We start from the raw sequence: 13581 nt of genomic DNA on the forward strand, positions 1-13581 counted from the left end.
GACTGCCGGTAAACTGTTGAACAAGTAATCACTCTCATTATCCTCGTTACCTCTCAACACAACACAACATGGCCCCGGAGACTGAGGAGGAAACCAAACAGCCGTCAGCTGCAGAGGATCAGGAAAATGACGACTTTGGGAAAAATAAACCAGCGCAGAGGTTTTGTCTGAATGCAGCTCTGCAGGAGGCCACAGTTTACCAGAACAGCTGATCCTCCACACTAGAGAGAAAATCTGTAAATCGACCATTGTTTTTACCTTTAAAGGGGTTTGGGGAGTTAATCCTCATCAGCTGTGAGGGTCTGAGGACAGAGGGATGTCGTGTGCTGTAAAGCCTCTGAGGTAAATTGTGATATTGGGCTTAAAATAAATACTAATAAAAAGTCAGATTTCCATGTCTTTCAAAATAAAGCAGATAAAGGTGCTGCATAAGTAGTGTGAAAATATCAAAACACTCAGTTCACAGGGACATTCACACAGTTACTCCAGAGAAAATGAAGACAGAAAACGGAGTCTCTCAGTCAGACGGGAACTGAATGAAAACAGATCATGCGTTTTGGACACATAGACCTGAATATGAGCATAATATGGGACCTTTGAAATAAGATGGTGAATGACACAAATCAAATTTATAAGTTAAATTCCAAACTTGTGACAGAGTATTAATATCACTCTTTTAATCTGAGATTTAGAAAATAAAGTGGAACGTTCAGCAGAAAAAGTTGTAATTTGAAGAATAAAGTCAACAATTTACCAAAAGAAAACTTTTGTTTTCTGAATTATTAACTTTAATTCTCAAAATCTTTTTTTCCTCAAACACTCACTCATACAAATCAGACGTGGATTCTGGACGTCTGATGTTAAATGTCTGTTAATGTTTCACCAAGTCTGAAGGCCCAAACTGACTCTGAGTATTTGTGTCTTTGTGCAGGAACATGAATGCATCACAAATCCAAATTTAAAGGAGCAGTGTGTCAGATTTGGTGTCGTCTGGCGGTAAGGACTGCAGATTACAACCAGCTGAAACTTCTCCTGGTTAGAATTCCTTCAGTGCTCTTTGTTCAGGAGCTGAATTATCCACAGAGTCTCTTCCTCTGAGAAACACACACACCAGCTGATTCACTCCAGGAGAAAGACACTCTGAAGAAAGACGTTTCACACTAAAAACAAAACTGTTTTTCCAACACTGCTCATCACAGAGGGGCTGCTAACTTTGGCGGCTGACGCAAAAACAGATCTAGAGCCAGTGTCTGGTTTGTCCGTTCTGGGCTACTGTAGAAACATGGCGGTGCAACATGGTGATCTCTGTAGACGAGGACCTGCTCCCTGTGTAGATATAAACGTCTCATTCTGGGGTCAAAGAACACAACCATTTTTATTTTCTGGTGATTATACACTAAAGAAAACATTCTGATTATATCATACTCCATTTCTGCCAATATTTCCCCCTTAAATCCTGCACACTGGCTTTAGAGATTTTTCTAATGGAACTGAATTTAAAACTAGTACAAAAACAAAAAAATGGAAAAAAGAAACCAGTCCACAGTGATGGAGAGGGTTCATGTTGTTTTTCATGTTTGAAGAGAAACTTAAAAGATATTTTTAAATCTCATTAAAGGCCTGAAAACAGCCTGAATACACACTGTGAGTGTATATCTGTGTGTGTGTGTGTGTGTGTGTTTTATCTGTTATACTACACGTAAACAATCATGTCTGGACAAAGACGTTATCCTGCCATTAACACTCACTTGCTCTGGATGTTACTGCACGTGTTTTGACTCCATCCTGCACTTTGTATCATCGCTCTCATATTTAAGGTGCTGTAACAGCAGAAAATAACACTCTTACACACTCTTACAGTATGTTGTCATTTTCACTCGTCACACATGTTCTCTCTGATGCCGTCTGCGTTGTGTTATGTGTGTGTGTGTGTGTGTGTGTGTGTGTGTGCAGCTTCAGAGGGGGAACACACTCATGACTTCCTCTTCATCACTAATCACTCTCATCTGTTGATCTTCTTGATCTCTGCTCCACTGTCTGATACACAGCAGAGCGCCACGGCCCCCTGAGACGCCTTAAAAAGCAGAAGAAGGTGTGTGTGTGTGTGTGTGTGTGTGAGAGAGAGAGAGAGAGAGAGAGAGAGAGAGAGAGAGAGAGAGAGGGAGACTGTGGTTTCACGGAATCATGCAGGACAGTAGGGGACTGAGCAGGGTTGGAGGGCATAGTTTGTGGTCTGAGCTGATGGTAAAAGTGTGTGTGTGTGTGTGTGTGTGTGTGTGTGTGTGTGTGTGTGTGTGAGAGAGAGAATGGTTTCGCGGAATCTGCAGGAAATCAGTTGTCCGGTAAAGTTTTGTCTGTTATTGGAACAAACAGCAGAGTGTTTGCAGTTGGTATGGCGACACAAACAAACCTTCCTGATACTAATTACATTCTGACACAAACTCAGCAACTGTCCCCGCTGTTGTTTCGGCCTCACTGACATGTTCAAGCTTTTATTTTATCTTTTTATTACTGCCAACAATAAATTTATGCTGTTAACAACTTCTGTGTGTTTCTGCAGTCGGACACCGCTGTGCCGCTGTGATGGAGAACTCCAGGAACTCTTATTACACATAAAAGCCTCACTGCTGGGTTGATATATTCCTTTATTCCTTCATCTTGTTCTCTCCTGACATGTTGCATTAGCAAAGCAACATGATACAGAGACACAGAGGAAGAAACTGCTGTCAGAGTGAACTACAGTCGCTGTGTTCATCACAATGAAGTTACAGTTTGGATCTTTTCATGTCATTTTAATACATTTAACACATGAAATCACTCAGAGAAAATTAAACTGGGCAGTGGTGACAGGAAACCCACTGTAACATTAAACATTAGTGACAAAATAAGAAAACCATTGGCTCGTGTTTCATCAGGATGGTGTGGGTGTGGTGTGACCGTGCAACATGAGCAAACAATCCCTCATCGGTCATCGTGTTCAAATCAAACGCCGCCCTCATTGGTGGACAGAAATATATGACATCATTTTTTTCCTCCCGCCCACTTCAAACCAGCGAGTGGAGAAACAGTGAGAGACAGAAATACTGTTTAAACTCTGAGGGAAACTACTGAGTTCATGTCAGACTGCATCACTAACGACAGCCAGCTGAATCATAAAATATATTTTAAGGTCTGAAATTCATCAATAAACTAAAGTTTAGAGAAGCAGGAGTGGAAGATCACTGGAGTCGACCTGGGCGGGGGGCTGTCCCTCTCCCTGCTCAGTTTCCAGCAGGTCACATTGTGGTTGTACTGGGCAGCCTCCAGGTGTGAGTGAGTGTAACTGTGATGGTGAGCAGAGTATTCATGGGAAAATAAGTGAGAGTGTAGCTCTCAGTGAAACTCTGAATAAAAGGTCTGAGGGAGCAGACTGACCTCCTGCCTGGAAACCACTGACTTACTAAGATGTGAAGATGCAGCTCAGTCAGCAGAATAAAACGTTGGCACTGTGGGTTTCTGTAAACCGCAGATATGTTACATTTATACGTTTCATAAGAATTACATAGTTCAGAGACGTGTCTGAGCTGAGTTTCACATCAGGAGGAGGAGGAGGGGATGATGGTGTAACATCTCGGTGATGTAGCTGCCAGGCAGCAGACCAAAGTTTGAGACCAACAGAGGTGGGTATTTTTTAACCACACTTTGGGACATTTCCACACGTGTTTTTAGTGATAAAGGTGGGTGTTGTAGTCACAAGCGATCAGGATTTTTCCGGGAGTGTTTGTTACAACAAAGGCAGTTATTATTTAACGAGGGTTCAGGACATTTCCAGCCATGTTTGTAGTGACAAAGTCTGCTACTTTTTAACAATAGGTTGGGCCATTGCCAGCCATGTATGCAGGGGCAAATGTAGGTCTTTTTTTATGAGAGTTTGGGACATTTCCAGATGTGTTTTTAGTGACAAAGGTGGGTGTTGTAGTAACAAGCGTTCCAGACATTTCCAGCCATGTTTGTGACAACAAAAGCTCCTACTTTAACATGAGGCTGGGACATTTAAAGCCATGTTTGTGGTGTGGAAATTGAGTATTTTTTAATGGAAGTTCGGGACATTTCCAGACGCGTTTGTCGCCTAAAAAGCTACTACTTTTTAACCAGAGTTAGGGAAATTTCAAGTTGTGTCTGTTACAACAAAAGTGGGTACGGCCATGTTTGTAGTGACAAAGTCTGCTACTTTTTAACAATAGGTTGGGCCATTGCCAGCCATGTATGCAGGGGCAAATGTAGGTCTTTTTTTAGGCAGTTATTATTTAACGAGGGTTCAGGACATTTCCAGCCATGTTTGTGACAACAAAAGCTCCTACTTTAACATGAGGCTGGGACATTTAAAGCTGTGTTTGTGGTGACAAATTGAGTGTGTTGAGTGTTTGAGTGTGAAACGAACAGAAATGTTTTAAAATATCCACCACATGTGAAACATACAATACCAACATTTATTCTGGCGACTGATAGAAGGACGTTTGTTCTCAAACACTGTCCAATAATCTTGTTTAGAAACTTTTTTCTGTTAGAATCTGGTCAGCATGATGAACTCAGATATATACGTCAGCTTTTCCACTCAGACATTCAGAGAGAAAGAAAAAACGTATCCCTGCAAACAATTTACCTTCGACTCATTTCATCCAAACACCTCACTGAGCATCTCACTCTCTCTGCTCTGTGTTGTACTGTACAGGGGTCGGACGGCAGCTCGGGAAATCCCATAAAAGAGTGTGTATCAGCGAGATGACAGAGTGAGACAGACTCTTCATCACTGCGTCTAGGGCTGCAGTGTGTATACAAACACACACACACACACACACACACACACACACACACACAAACACATACTATACCCCACGCCGAGCCCCAGGTCTTGACTCAACACCATAAACCCACCATCCCATCATACTTGGCGGCAGCATCAGCAGTGAGGAAGCCTAATGTGATGACATGATGTGTGACATCACTCACACAGACACACACAGACACACACACACACTTTGAATTAGCAGACTGGCAGTGTGACAAGAGACGAGTGTGTGAGGGAATTCATATACACACACCTGCAGGGGGCTATAAATGATGTCTGTAATTATGTACACACACACACACACATCACACTCACACTGTACAGCTTAATTCCGCGAAACCGAGCTTGCTCACATCGAAAGAGGCAAACACACACACACACACACACACACACACAGAGCGCCTGAGGCCTGTCTGACAGCACAGTTTAGTGGTCTCATTAGCAGCGGGTGGAATGCCAACAGATAATTAACCAGGAGAGATGAAGAGGGAGAAGGAGGGCGAGTGTCAGCAGTAAAACACATAAGAGAGAGATGTTCTTTATGACATAGATAAAGTGAAAAGACGGTAAAACGCCACAGGGGAAGGAAACTGACTTTGTCTTGTCTGCCTGTACACCCCCCCAAAAAAAACAAAAAATCCCAGACACTTTCACCAACCAGCTGAGCTGCAGACGAGCACGTCCAGCGTACACAGTGACAGACTGAGGGTGAGGTCTTCTTCCCAGCAGTGGTCCAGATTTCTCCTCAGTCATTAGTTCAAGGTCCAAACAGTTGTTTGAATGTGTTCAGCGTCACACTTGGGTTTGGCCATGTTGTCGAGCTCGTTTGCCGTCTCTGTCACTGAGCAGTTCGTTAGTCACTCACCCTACAGCAGGGAACAGCACCTCACAGTCAAAAGTCTGTGCCAGAAATTTACTTTAAGTGTGTTTTTACAAACTTGACATGTTCGCGAGTCACTTGTGGATCATTCAGACTGAACTTGGGACCCAGTTCTGGACCGGGACCCACCAGGTAGGAACCCCTGCTTTAGAGGACAAAGCTGGTGTTGTTCAATAGTTTTAGGTACAGTCATTAGATCCCATGAAAAAGCAGAAACCAACGATGTGTTAGTCTGTCTCTAAATATGTTCTGACTTCCTGTCTGTGGCTCTCAGCCCGAAGCGCCTTGGTTCCCACTGAAGATGTAAATTTTACAGTTTCACTTTTTAAAAAAGGCTCAGTGATTTCCTCAAACACACTGGAGGAAAAGTTGTGCTTGCTGGGGACTATTTTCAGCAGCAGCTTAATCGACTTTTGGTGCTTTGGTAAATATTAAGGCAGCAGGACGGTGTGTGTGTGTGTGTGTGTGTGTGTGTGTGTGTGTGTGTGTTGATGTGTGTAGATGGCGCTATAGAGCCGCTACAAAGTCCCATCTTTACACCTCCTTTGCATTTTTACACAGAACCAAACAATGGCAGCATCATGTGGCTCCAGTGTGTGATGTCAGACAACATGATGACATCGCAGAGGCAAAAGAGCTGTGATGTTTAACACAACAGCGTCGGCCTCTAGTGTGACATATAACATACGTGTCAGCAGTTCTTTATAAACAACAATGACATCACATGTCAATAACAATCATTTAGCGTCCCTGTTATATGACGGTTGATCTCGTCCTCTGCTCGGAGGGTAAGGAGCTCCTGGACCTCAGTGTTTTCACTATTTGTGGACATTTTCAGCTGCTGATATTCTTCTATGAGTTAGCTGCTAACTGCTAACAGCTGCTATTTTATCACCTGTGGTGGGTTGCATAACTTGCAACTCTTGTTTAATGTTTTGTCTAATTGTGCTTATATTTTTTCCCCATTACAGGGTTTTTCCTGATCAACTGTGAGGGTCCAAAGACAGAGTGATGTCGTATATTGTAAAGACTCTGAGGCAAATTGTAAAAGATGGTCCATCTCAACAGGTTATTCCTAATGAAGAATTTACAATAACAAAGAGTAAAACCTTATTTCCTCAGTTTCCAACGTCTCTCTCCAGAGACAGCGTCTCCGTTAATCCACATTTGTCACTGTCAGCAGTTTTTAGTTGAACTTCTTTGGACTGAAGGAACAGAAACAGCGCTGCAGTGATTTTTGTTTGTTTGGACCTTTTAAACAAAATGCTTCAGAGAACAATGTTTGAGCGTTGATATTGTTCTGGTATTGCTACTGAAACTCAGGTAACATATTATCACCAGTACTGAAAAACGTAAATGACGCTGCGCTCTAAGAATGAATTTTCAATTTCATTTTCATCCTCACCTTGCTGGAAAGTGAAGGTAACTGAGACTGAGCTGACGGCTTCATGGATGCAGTCAGATTCCAAATGTAAAGTCAGTTTACCTCAAAATATTTAGTGATGTAGGAGAGTTCTGACAACATGACTGTGTCTAAATCTCTCAGCATCGTACTGTAAAATGTGTTTTCGTACATATCAATTAATAACTAGACAACTGACTATTTAATTCAACTCACTTTTATTTGAAGTCATTCTGGATAACAGTTGAATGTGTCATTTTATTTCAGTATTAACAGATGTAAAAAAAGACAAGATGCTGATATGATGCAAATGTTTCTACAAAAAAAAGTGATTAATTACGATCTCAACATTCAACAAAATGATCTGATCTGGCGACTAAAGTTAGTGCTCTGGCAAAAGTTATGTTTGCTTGTGCCAGTTTTGTCTGTCCACAAACTAAAATGTGCTAATGTAAGCATATGTAAGACGTATCAGGCGACCGCAGCCCCCAACAGCCTGCAGACTTTACGCTAATCGTGCCTGCTGTCTCATTATCTGAGCCGAGTTCTTAAAATGAAACAAAACCAGATGCTCATTTAAGTTTGGCTGCAGACGAAGCAGGTCGAGCCAAACCTCACAAAAACAGACAGTAAAACAGCTAAACTGTTGTATTGATGGAGAGAAATCAACACCTGCTATTGAAAACATGTGTGGAGTTTGTTTTTTTTCCCCAATGACCCGCACAAAACGCTTCAGCCTCATAAAAATAGCTTGTTCACTCTTTAAAGATACCCTGTGAAAATCCTGTATCTCCATCTGTCTGCAAAGAAAACAACAATAACAAAGAATGTAATGCAATTTTTAGTTAATGCGTAACCTGGAGAGGAGCACGTAAACATTAGCAGGTAATTCAGGATTATTTCAACGATGAAAGTAAGTTGTATGAAAATGGAATTTAAGATAAAAAATGAAAATAAACAAAAGTGGAGTTTCACTGTTTTCCAGTTAAAGCTGCAGTTTAATGCTGATTCAGGATCAGTACCAGATGTTTGCTTGTTAACTTAAACATTAGATCTCATGAGACGATCAAAGTAGACCCAGAGTGTTCTGGGATCAGCGGAGAGACTCACACTTCGTCCTCTCTTTGTCACATGAAGCCGAGTGTTAAAACAAGAAACTTGATGAAAAGAAAATCCTCTGTAAAAAGTCAGAAACAAACCAGCAGACGTTCCTGGAAAGTTTTCGGACATGACAACACTTTGTGATGTAAACTCAAAGTGACTGTGCGTCCAGACGTTTTTGCAGGGATGACTCAGACGGCGATGGAAATGAATGAACGTGGTAACTAAGGCAACTTCAGCAGGACCAAATACGCTTCTCCCAAAATCCCAAACAATCGTGTCTCCCTGTTGACAGGACTGTCTCTATCTTGGACGAGACAAGACGGGAGATGCATGGCAGGATGGAAAACTGAGGGAGATGGGAGAGTAGAAAAGGAGCGATCCTCTGCTCATTCAAAGACCTCTTCACCTGAACAAGTGTCTTTTTTCTGTTGTTTCATCCTCGCGTCCGATACACAAGTTTTCTGAGGGGAAGCAGGAGGAGGAGGAGTTTAAGGAGGAGTAGAAATATAAATAGACAAGATGGAAGAGGAGGTCAGTTTGTACCTCCTTCACATCCTTTGTTCATGTTCATCAGTAAGATCTCCTTAAAGAGTCTGTTAGTTCAGAGTTTCCACCGTTTAGCGCTACCGTTTCCAGAGTTATCCAGCCAGCTGGCGGGGCGGCTGGTCGGTTGGTTGTTACGGTGACAGCGAGGTACGGCAGACGTGGCCTCAGTCAGTGGGGACGGGGATAACGCAGATGTGCAGGAAGTTGTCGGGGTGGCTGAGGTGTTCGCTGAGCCACTGCAGAGGCGTCTCCAGCAGCGGCTCGATCCCGTGGATCACCACCTGGTAACGCTTCTGCTCACCTGCGTGGACACAGACAGGGCGAGAGAGTCAGTTAACAATCGTCAGCCTGCAGCAGATTATGGCCAAACAGTTATCATGATCAATACTGAGATCACGATTAGTCATTGTTTTGAGGGACAAAAAGTACAAAAGGATTGTAAAAGATTATTATATGAATTCAGTTTTTTATTTATATTAGAAAAAGTTGAAAAAAGAAAATGGGAGGGAAGACAGGATTAAAAGAAACGACAGTTGTCAAAAGATGGCAGAAACAAAGGACTGGAGGAACAGACGATAATACACAAGAAGAAGACAGAACAGAAAGAGGTAGAGAGAGAGAAGAAGGTGTAAGAACAAAAAGGAGAGGAGGGAGAGATGGAGAAAACTAAGACTGGTAGAAGAATGAATGGTGGAGTGAGGAGAGGAGGAAAAGTTAAAAACCAGCAGAGGGAAGGAAATGAGTAAAGGAGAGAGCGTGTATGGAGGAAAATAGGAGGAAGAGGAGACAAAAGTAAAATAAAAAAGACGAAGATGGAGGGAGCAAAGGTGGAGAGAAAAGAGGAAAGAGAAGGTTACATGAGGTGAGACAGAGACCACATCACACGCTACAGTAATACCACTGCTGTGGTGACTGACACACACAGACACACAGAGACACACAGAGACACAATGACACAATGACGCAGAGACACACAGAGACACAGACACAAAGACACACACAGACACACAGAGACACACAGACACACACAGACACAAAGACACACACAGACACACAATGACGCAGAGACACACAGAGACACAGAGACACAGACACAAAGACACACACAGACACAGAGACACACAGACACACACAGACACACAATGACGCAGAGACACACAGAGACACACAGAGACACACAGACACACAAAGACACACAATGACGCAGACACACAGACACACAGAGACAAAGACACACAGAGACACACAGAGACACACAGACACACAATGACGCAGACACACAGACACACAATGACGCAGAGACACACAGACACACAATGACGCAGAGACACAGACACACACAGACACACAATGACGCAGAGACACAGACACACAGACACACAATGACGCAGAGACGCAGAGACACACAGACACACACAGACACACAATGACGCAGAGACACACACAGACACACAGACACACAATGACGCAGAGACACACACAGACACACACAGACACAATGACGCAGAGACACAGAGGCACACAGACACACAATGACGCAAAGACACACAGAGACACACACAGACACGCAGAGACACACACAGACACGCAGAGACACACACAGACACGCAGAGACACACAGAGACACACATACACACAATGACGCAGAGACAGAGACACACAATGACGCAGAGACACACAGACACACACAGACACGCAGAGACACACAGAGGCACACATACACACAATGACGCAGAGACAGAGACACACAATGACGCAGAGACACACAGACACACACAGACACGCAGAGACACACAGAGGCACACAGACACACAATGACGCAGAGACAGAGACAGAGAGAGCAATTATTATTAATGTATTGTTATTGTTTATGCTCGGTATATTTGTGTTGTATTGTGTTAATATGCTTTCAAATGCAGTCATGTCAATAAAGCAGCTTGAACTGAACTGACAGACAGAGACAGACAGAGACAGAGACAGACAGAGACAGACAGACAGACAGAGACAGAGACAGAGAGAGACAGACAGACAGAGACAGACAGAGACAGCGACAGAGACAGACAGAGACAGAGACAGACAGAGACAGAGACAGACAGAGACAGACAGCGACAGAGACAGACAGAGACAGAGACAGATAGAGACAGACAGCGACAGAGACAGACAGAGACAGAGACAGAGACAGAGACAGACAGCGACAGAGACAGACAGAGACAGATGGAGAGAGCACCAGTGTAAATGTTCAGTTATGCAGCAGAGTGACAGTTGAATGTTTTTGTGTTCGTCGTTGACAGGATTCGAATTTTTTACTTTCACTCTGACAGTTTGTAGTTTCACAATGCACGTGTGTGTGTGTGTGTGTGTGTGTGTGTGTGTGTGTGTATCTGGCTAGATGGCCTCCTGTGACTGACCCCGCCCACAGCTGAAAGGCCACGACCGCAAATCGTTCGTTACGAGCAGCAACTTTCTTGTGTGACAATTTCGTGACACTATCACTTACATTTTTGTTTTTAAAAATATTGTAGAGTGTGTGTTACAAACAGAGTGTGAGGTCAGAAGACCAAGAGCAGGAAGAGTCAAATGAAAGACACAACAGAGTTGCATTATGGGAAATGTAGGATTGAGTCTTTTTGGAGCTCGATCCTGACTGAGGACAAACATCAGGACATCTCAGCACTTCAGCGTGTCTTCCAACTCTGTGGCAGTCACATCCTAAAATTCTGGAACAAATTAATGATTTTTAAAGATAATTATTTTTTATTTTTTGCCCTAAGCTGCAACATCACTGTTTTGAATCCAGCAGACCTTTGCTGCATCACTACTGGAGACAAACAAATGTGCCAAATAGTTATTTTATCTCACTTGTACTTCTGATGGCATGTGGGTTGTTATCTGATTGTGCTGATGTTTTCGTGTTCTCTGTTGTATGTTGATGACTCATGTTCACACTGAATTCTGAATTGACATTAAATAGCTGGTGTACAGATATTGTTGGTTACAGCTTCCTGCACAGTATCTGATGCAGTTAACATGAAAAAGTGTCAGTAGCTGAGGTCAGAAGTCACCCTGCATACAAACAAGTTATTCATATGTTATATTATTGAGCTTTAGATGTTAACTCCTCTAAACAGTGACTGTTTCCCTCTTGTAATAAATTTTACAGAAACACCTAAGATGTCGATCTCCAGCAGCAGCTGATTCTTTCACAGTTTTTTCATTCATTCTCTTCTTTTATTGAAAAATGTGCCGCTGAAGTGGAGTGGTTGAACCTCTGATAGGAATCAGCCCGTTTAAACAAAACTGTCTTGTGTGATTGTATCTGTTTACATTTTTACTTGGGCTTCACTAGAAACCAGTCCAGCTTTAGAAACAGCTCACCTGTTTAAAGACAAATAAGAATTTTATCTCACCTTCAGACTGATTTCGAGATAAATATTTTGCAGCCAGTGGGCCGGAAGGTGACAAATGTTTTGCTTCGCTGTAAAACAGAAACTGCTGTACATTTTTTTTTTTTTTAATTAAAATGAAAACACTCGATGCAGCTGCGTCTTCTTTGATCTTAGATTACTGATCATGCTTTCAGTTTAGGTTTGAGTTTAAAATATTTTTTAATATTATTTCTTTGTAATTATTTTTTAATATTTTAGTATTTATCAGTGTCTTTCAGCTTCTGGCTAATTATGACAGCTAATGTATGCAATCAGGGTGTGTGTGTGTGTGTGTGTGTGTGTGTGTGTGCGTGAGAAGGAGACAGTGATGGGCCCTTTTCTGTCTATCACTCTTGACCTCACAAACACACACACGCAGGTCGTGCTCGTCCTCGTTTACCACCGGGTGCGTGACATTTTAGTTCCACGTAATATCAGGAGGACGGTTGAGAGTGAGCGTTAACCGACGGTCTGAGAAGCGGCTCCACCCTACACCTGCTGACTGACTGGCAAACAGAAACGTGCAAGAAACTAATGTCAGGAAACAAAGTGAGAAATGTGCTCAGCAAAGGTTTTCTGCTGAAAAGTACAGATGTGCAGATGCAGGCCAGAGGTGGCGGGAAGAGGTGTGCTGCCTCTGCTGGTGGCTGCAGGAATTCAAAACAAAGTAAATCTAGTTATTTATCAGCTGTAACAAATGTTTCTACACTAAATTCTGGAAAGTTTAAGCCAGAGCAGAGCGGCTGCTGCAGTCCAGCACAAACCACATAGTGTCAGATGAAGATCACAGAAAGGTGAGACATGGACAGGTCTCTGCAGGAGGATGACAAGGACACAGTTTCTACATTACCAGCTAATCAAACTGAGGTTTGATGCCTGCAGGCAGGAGAGGGTTTAAGCAGAAGGTGAAAGTTGACTCATTTATTTTGCTGAATTAAAAGATAAATCTCAAGTGTGTGATTTTTAGCAGCTTGGGTGATTTTCAAGGTCGCAACACACAGGCTAAAGAGACGGAGGAAAACCAGTTCATTAAAATCCAACTACAAAAAAATTTGGATCCAAAACATAATAAATTGTGATAAATGTTTTTTAAAAAAGAAAAAATCTGTCGTTAGTTCACCCTGAAAATTAGAATCTTAACTAAGTACTGTTTGTGTATAATGCCTCTAGGAAGCACTATGTGACATCTGTCTGTAAAAAGCACCATATAAATAAATTGTACTCACTTTCCTTACTTACAGAGCTACTGTAAGACGTTTGAGGAGTCAGCATGTTTGCATTGTTGGGTTACTGCACTAAAACCACTGAGCCACAAGCTTGAAAAAACAAACAAACAACTATCACTGTAGTGAGTCAGTTTCCTTTCGACTGACGGGAGTCAGTTAGTTTCACGTGT

At 42.5% G+C, this 13581-nt stretch overlaps 1 protein-coding gene across 2 annotated transcripts in view; it reads right to left on the bottom strand.

Annotated features, from left to right (window-relative positions):
* Positions 1-7314: 7314 nt before the first annotated feature.
* atg5 (ATG5 autophagy related 5 homolog (S. cerevisiae)) overlaps positions 7315-13581 on the bottom strand; it is a 50348-nt gene continuing 44081 nt past the window's right edge. For both annotated transcript variants that reach the window (XM_078171258.1, XM_033641643.2), the window contains one exon: positions 7315-9061. In XM_078171258.1, the coding sequence (XP_078027384.1) occupies positions 8925-9061 (137 nt within the window). In that variant the 3' untranslated portion in view covers positions 7315-8924. The remainder of the gene's footprint in view (positions 9062-13581) is intronic.

The sequence above is a fragment of the Epinephelus lanceolatus genome, chromosome 10, assembly GCF_041903045.1.
Source record: "Epinephelus lanceolatus isolate andai-2023 chromosome 10, ASM4190304v1, whole genome shotgun sequence".
In the NCBI taxonomy this organism is placed as follows: Eukaryota; Metazoa; Chordata; class Actinopteri; order Perciformes; family Serranidae; genus Epinephelus; species Epinephelus lanceolatus.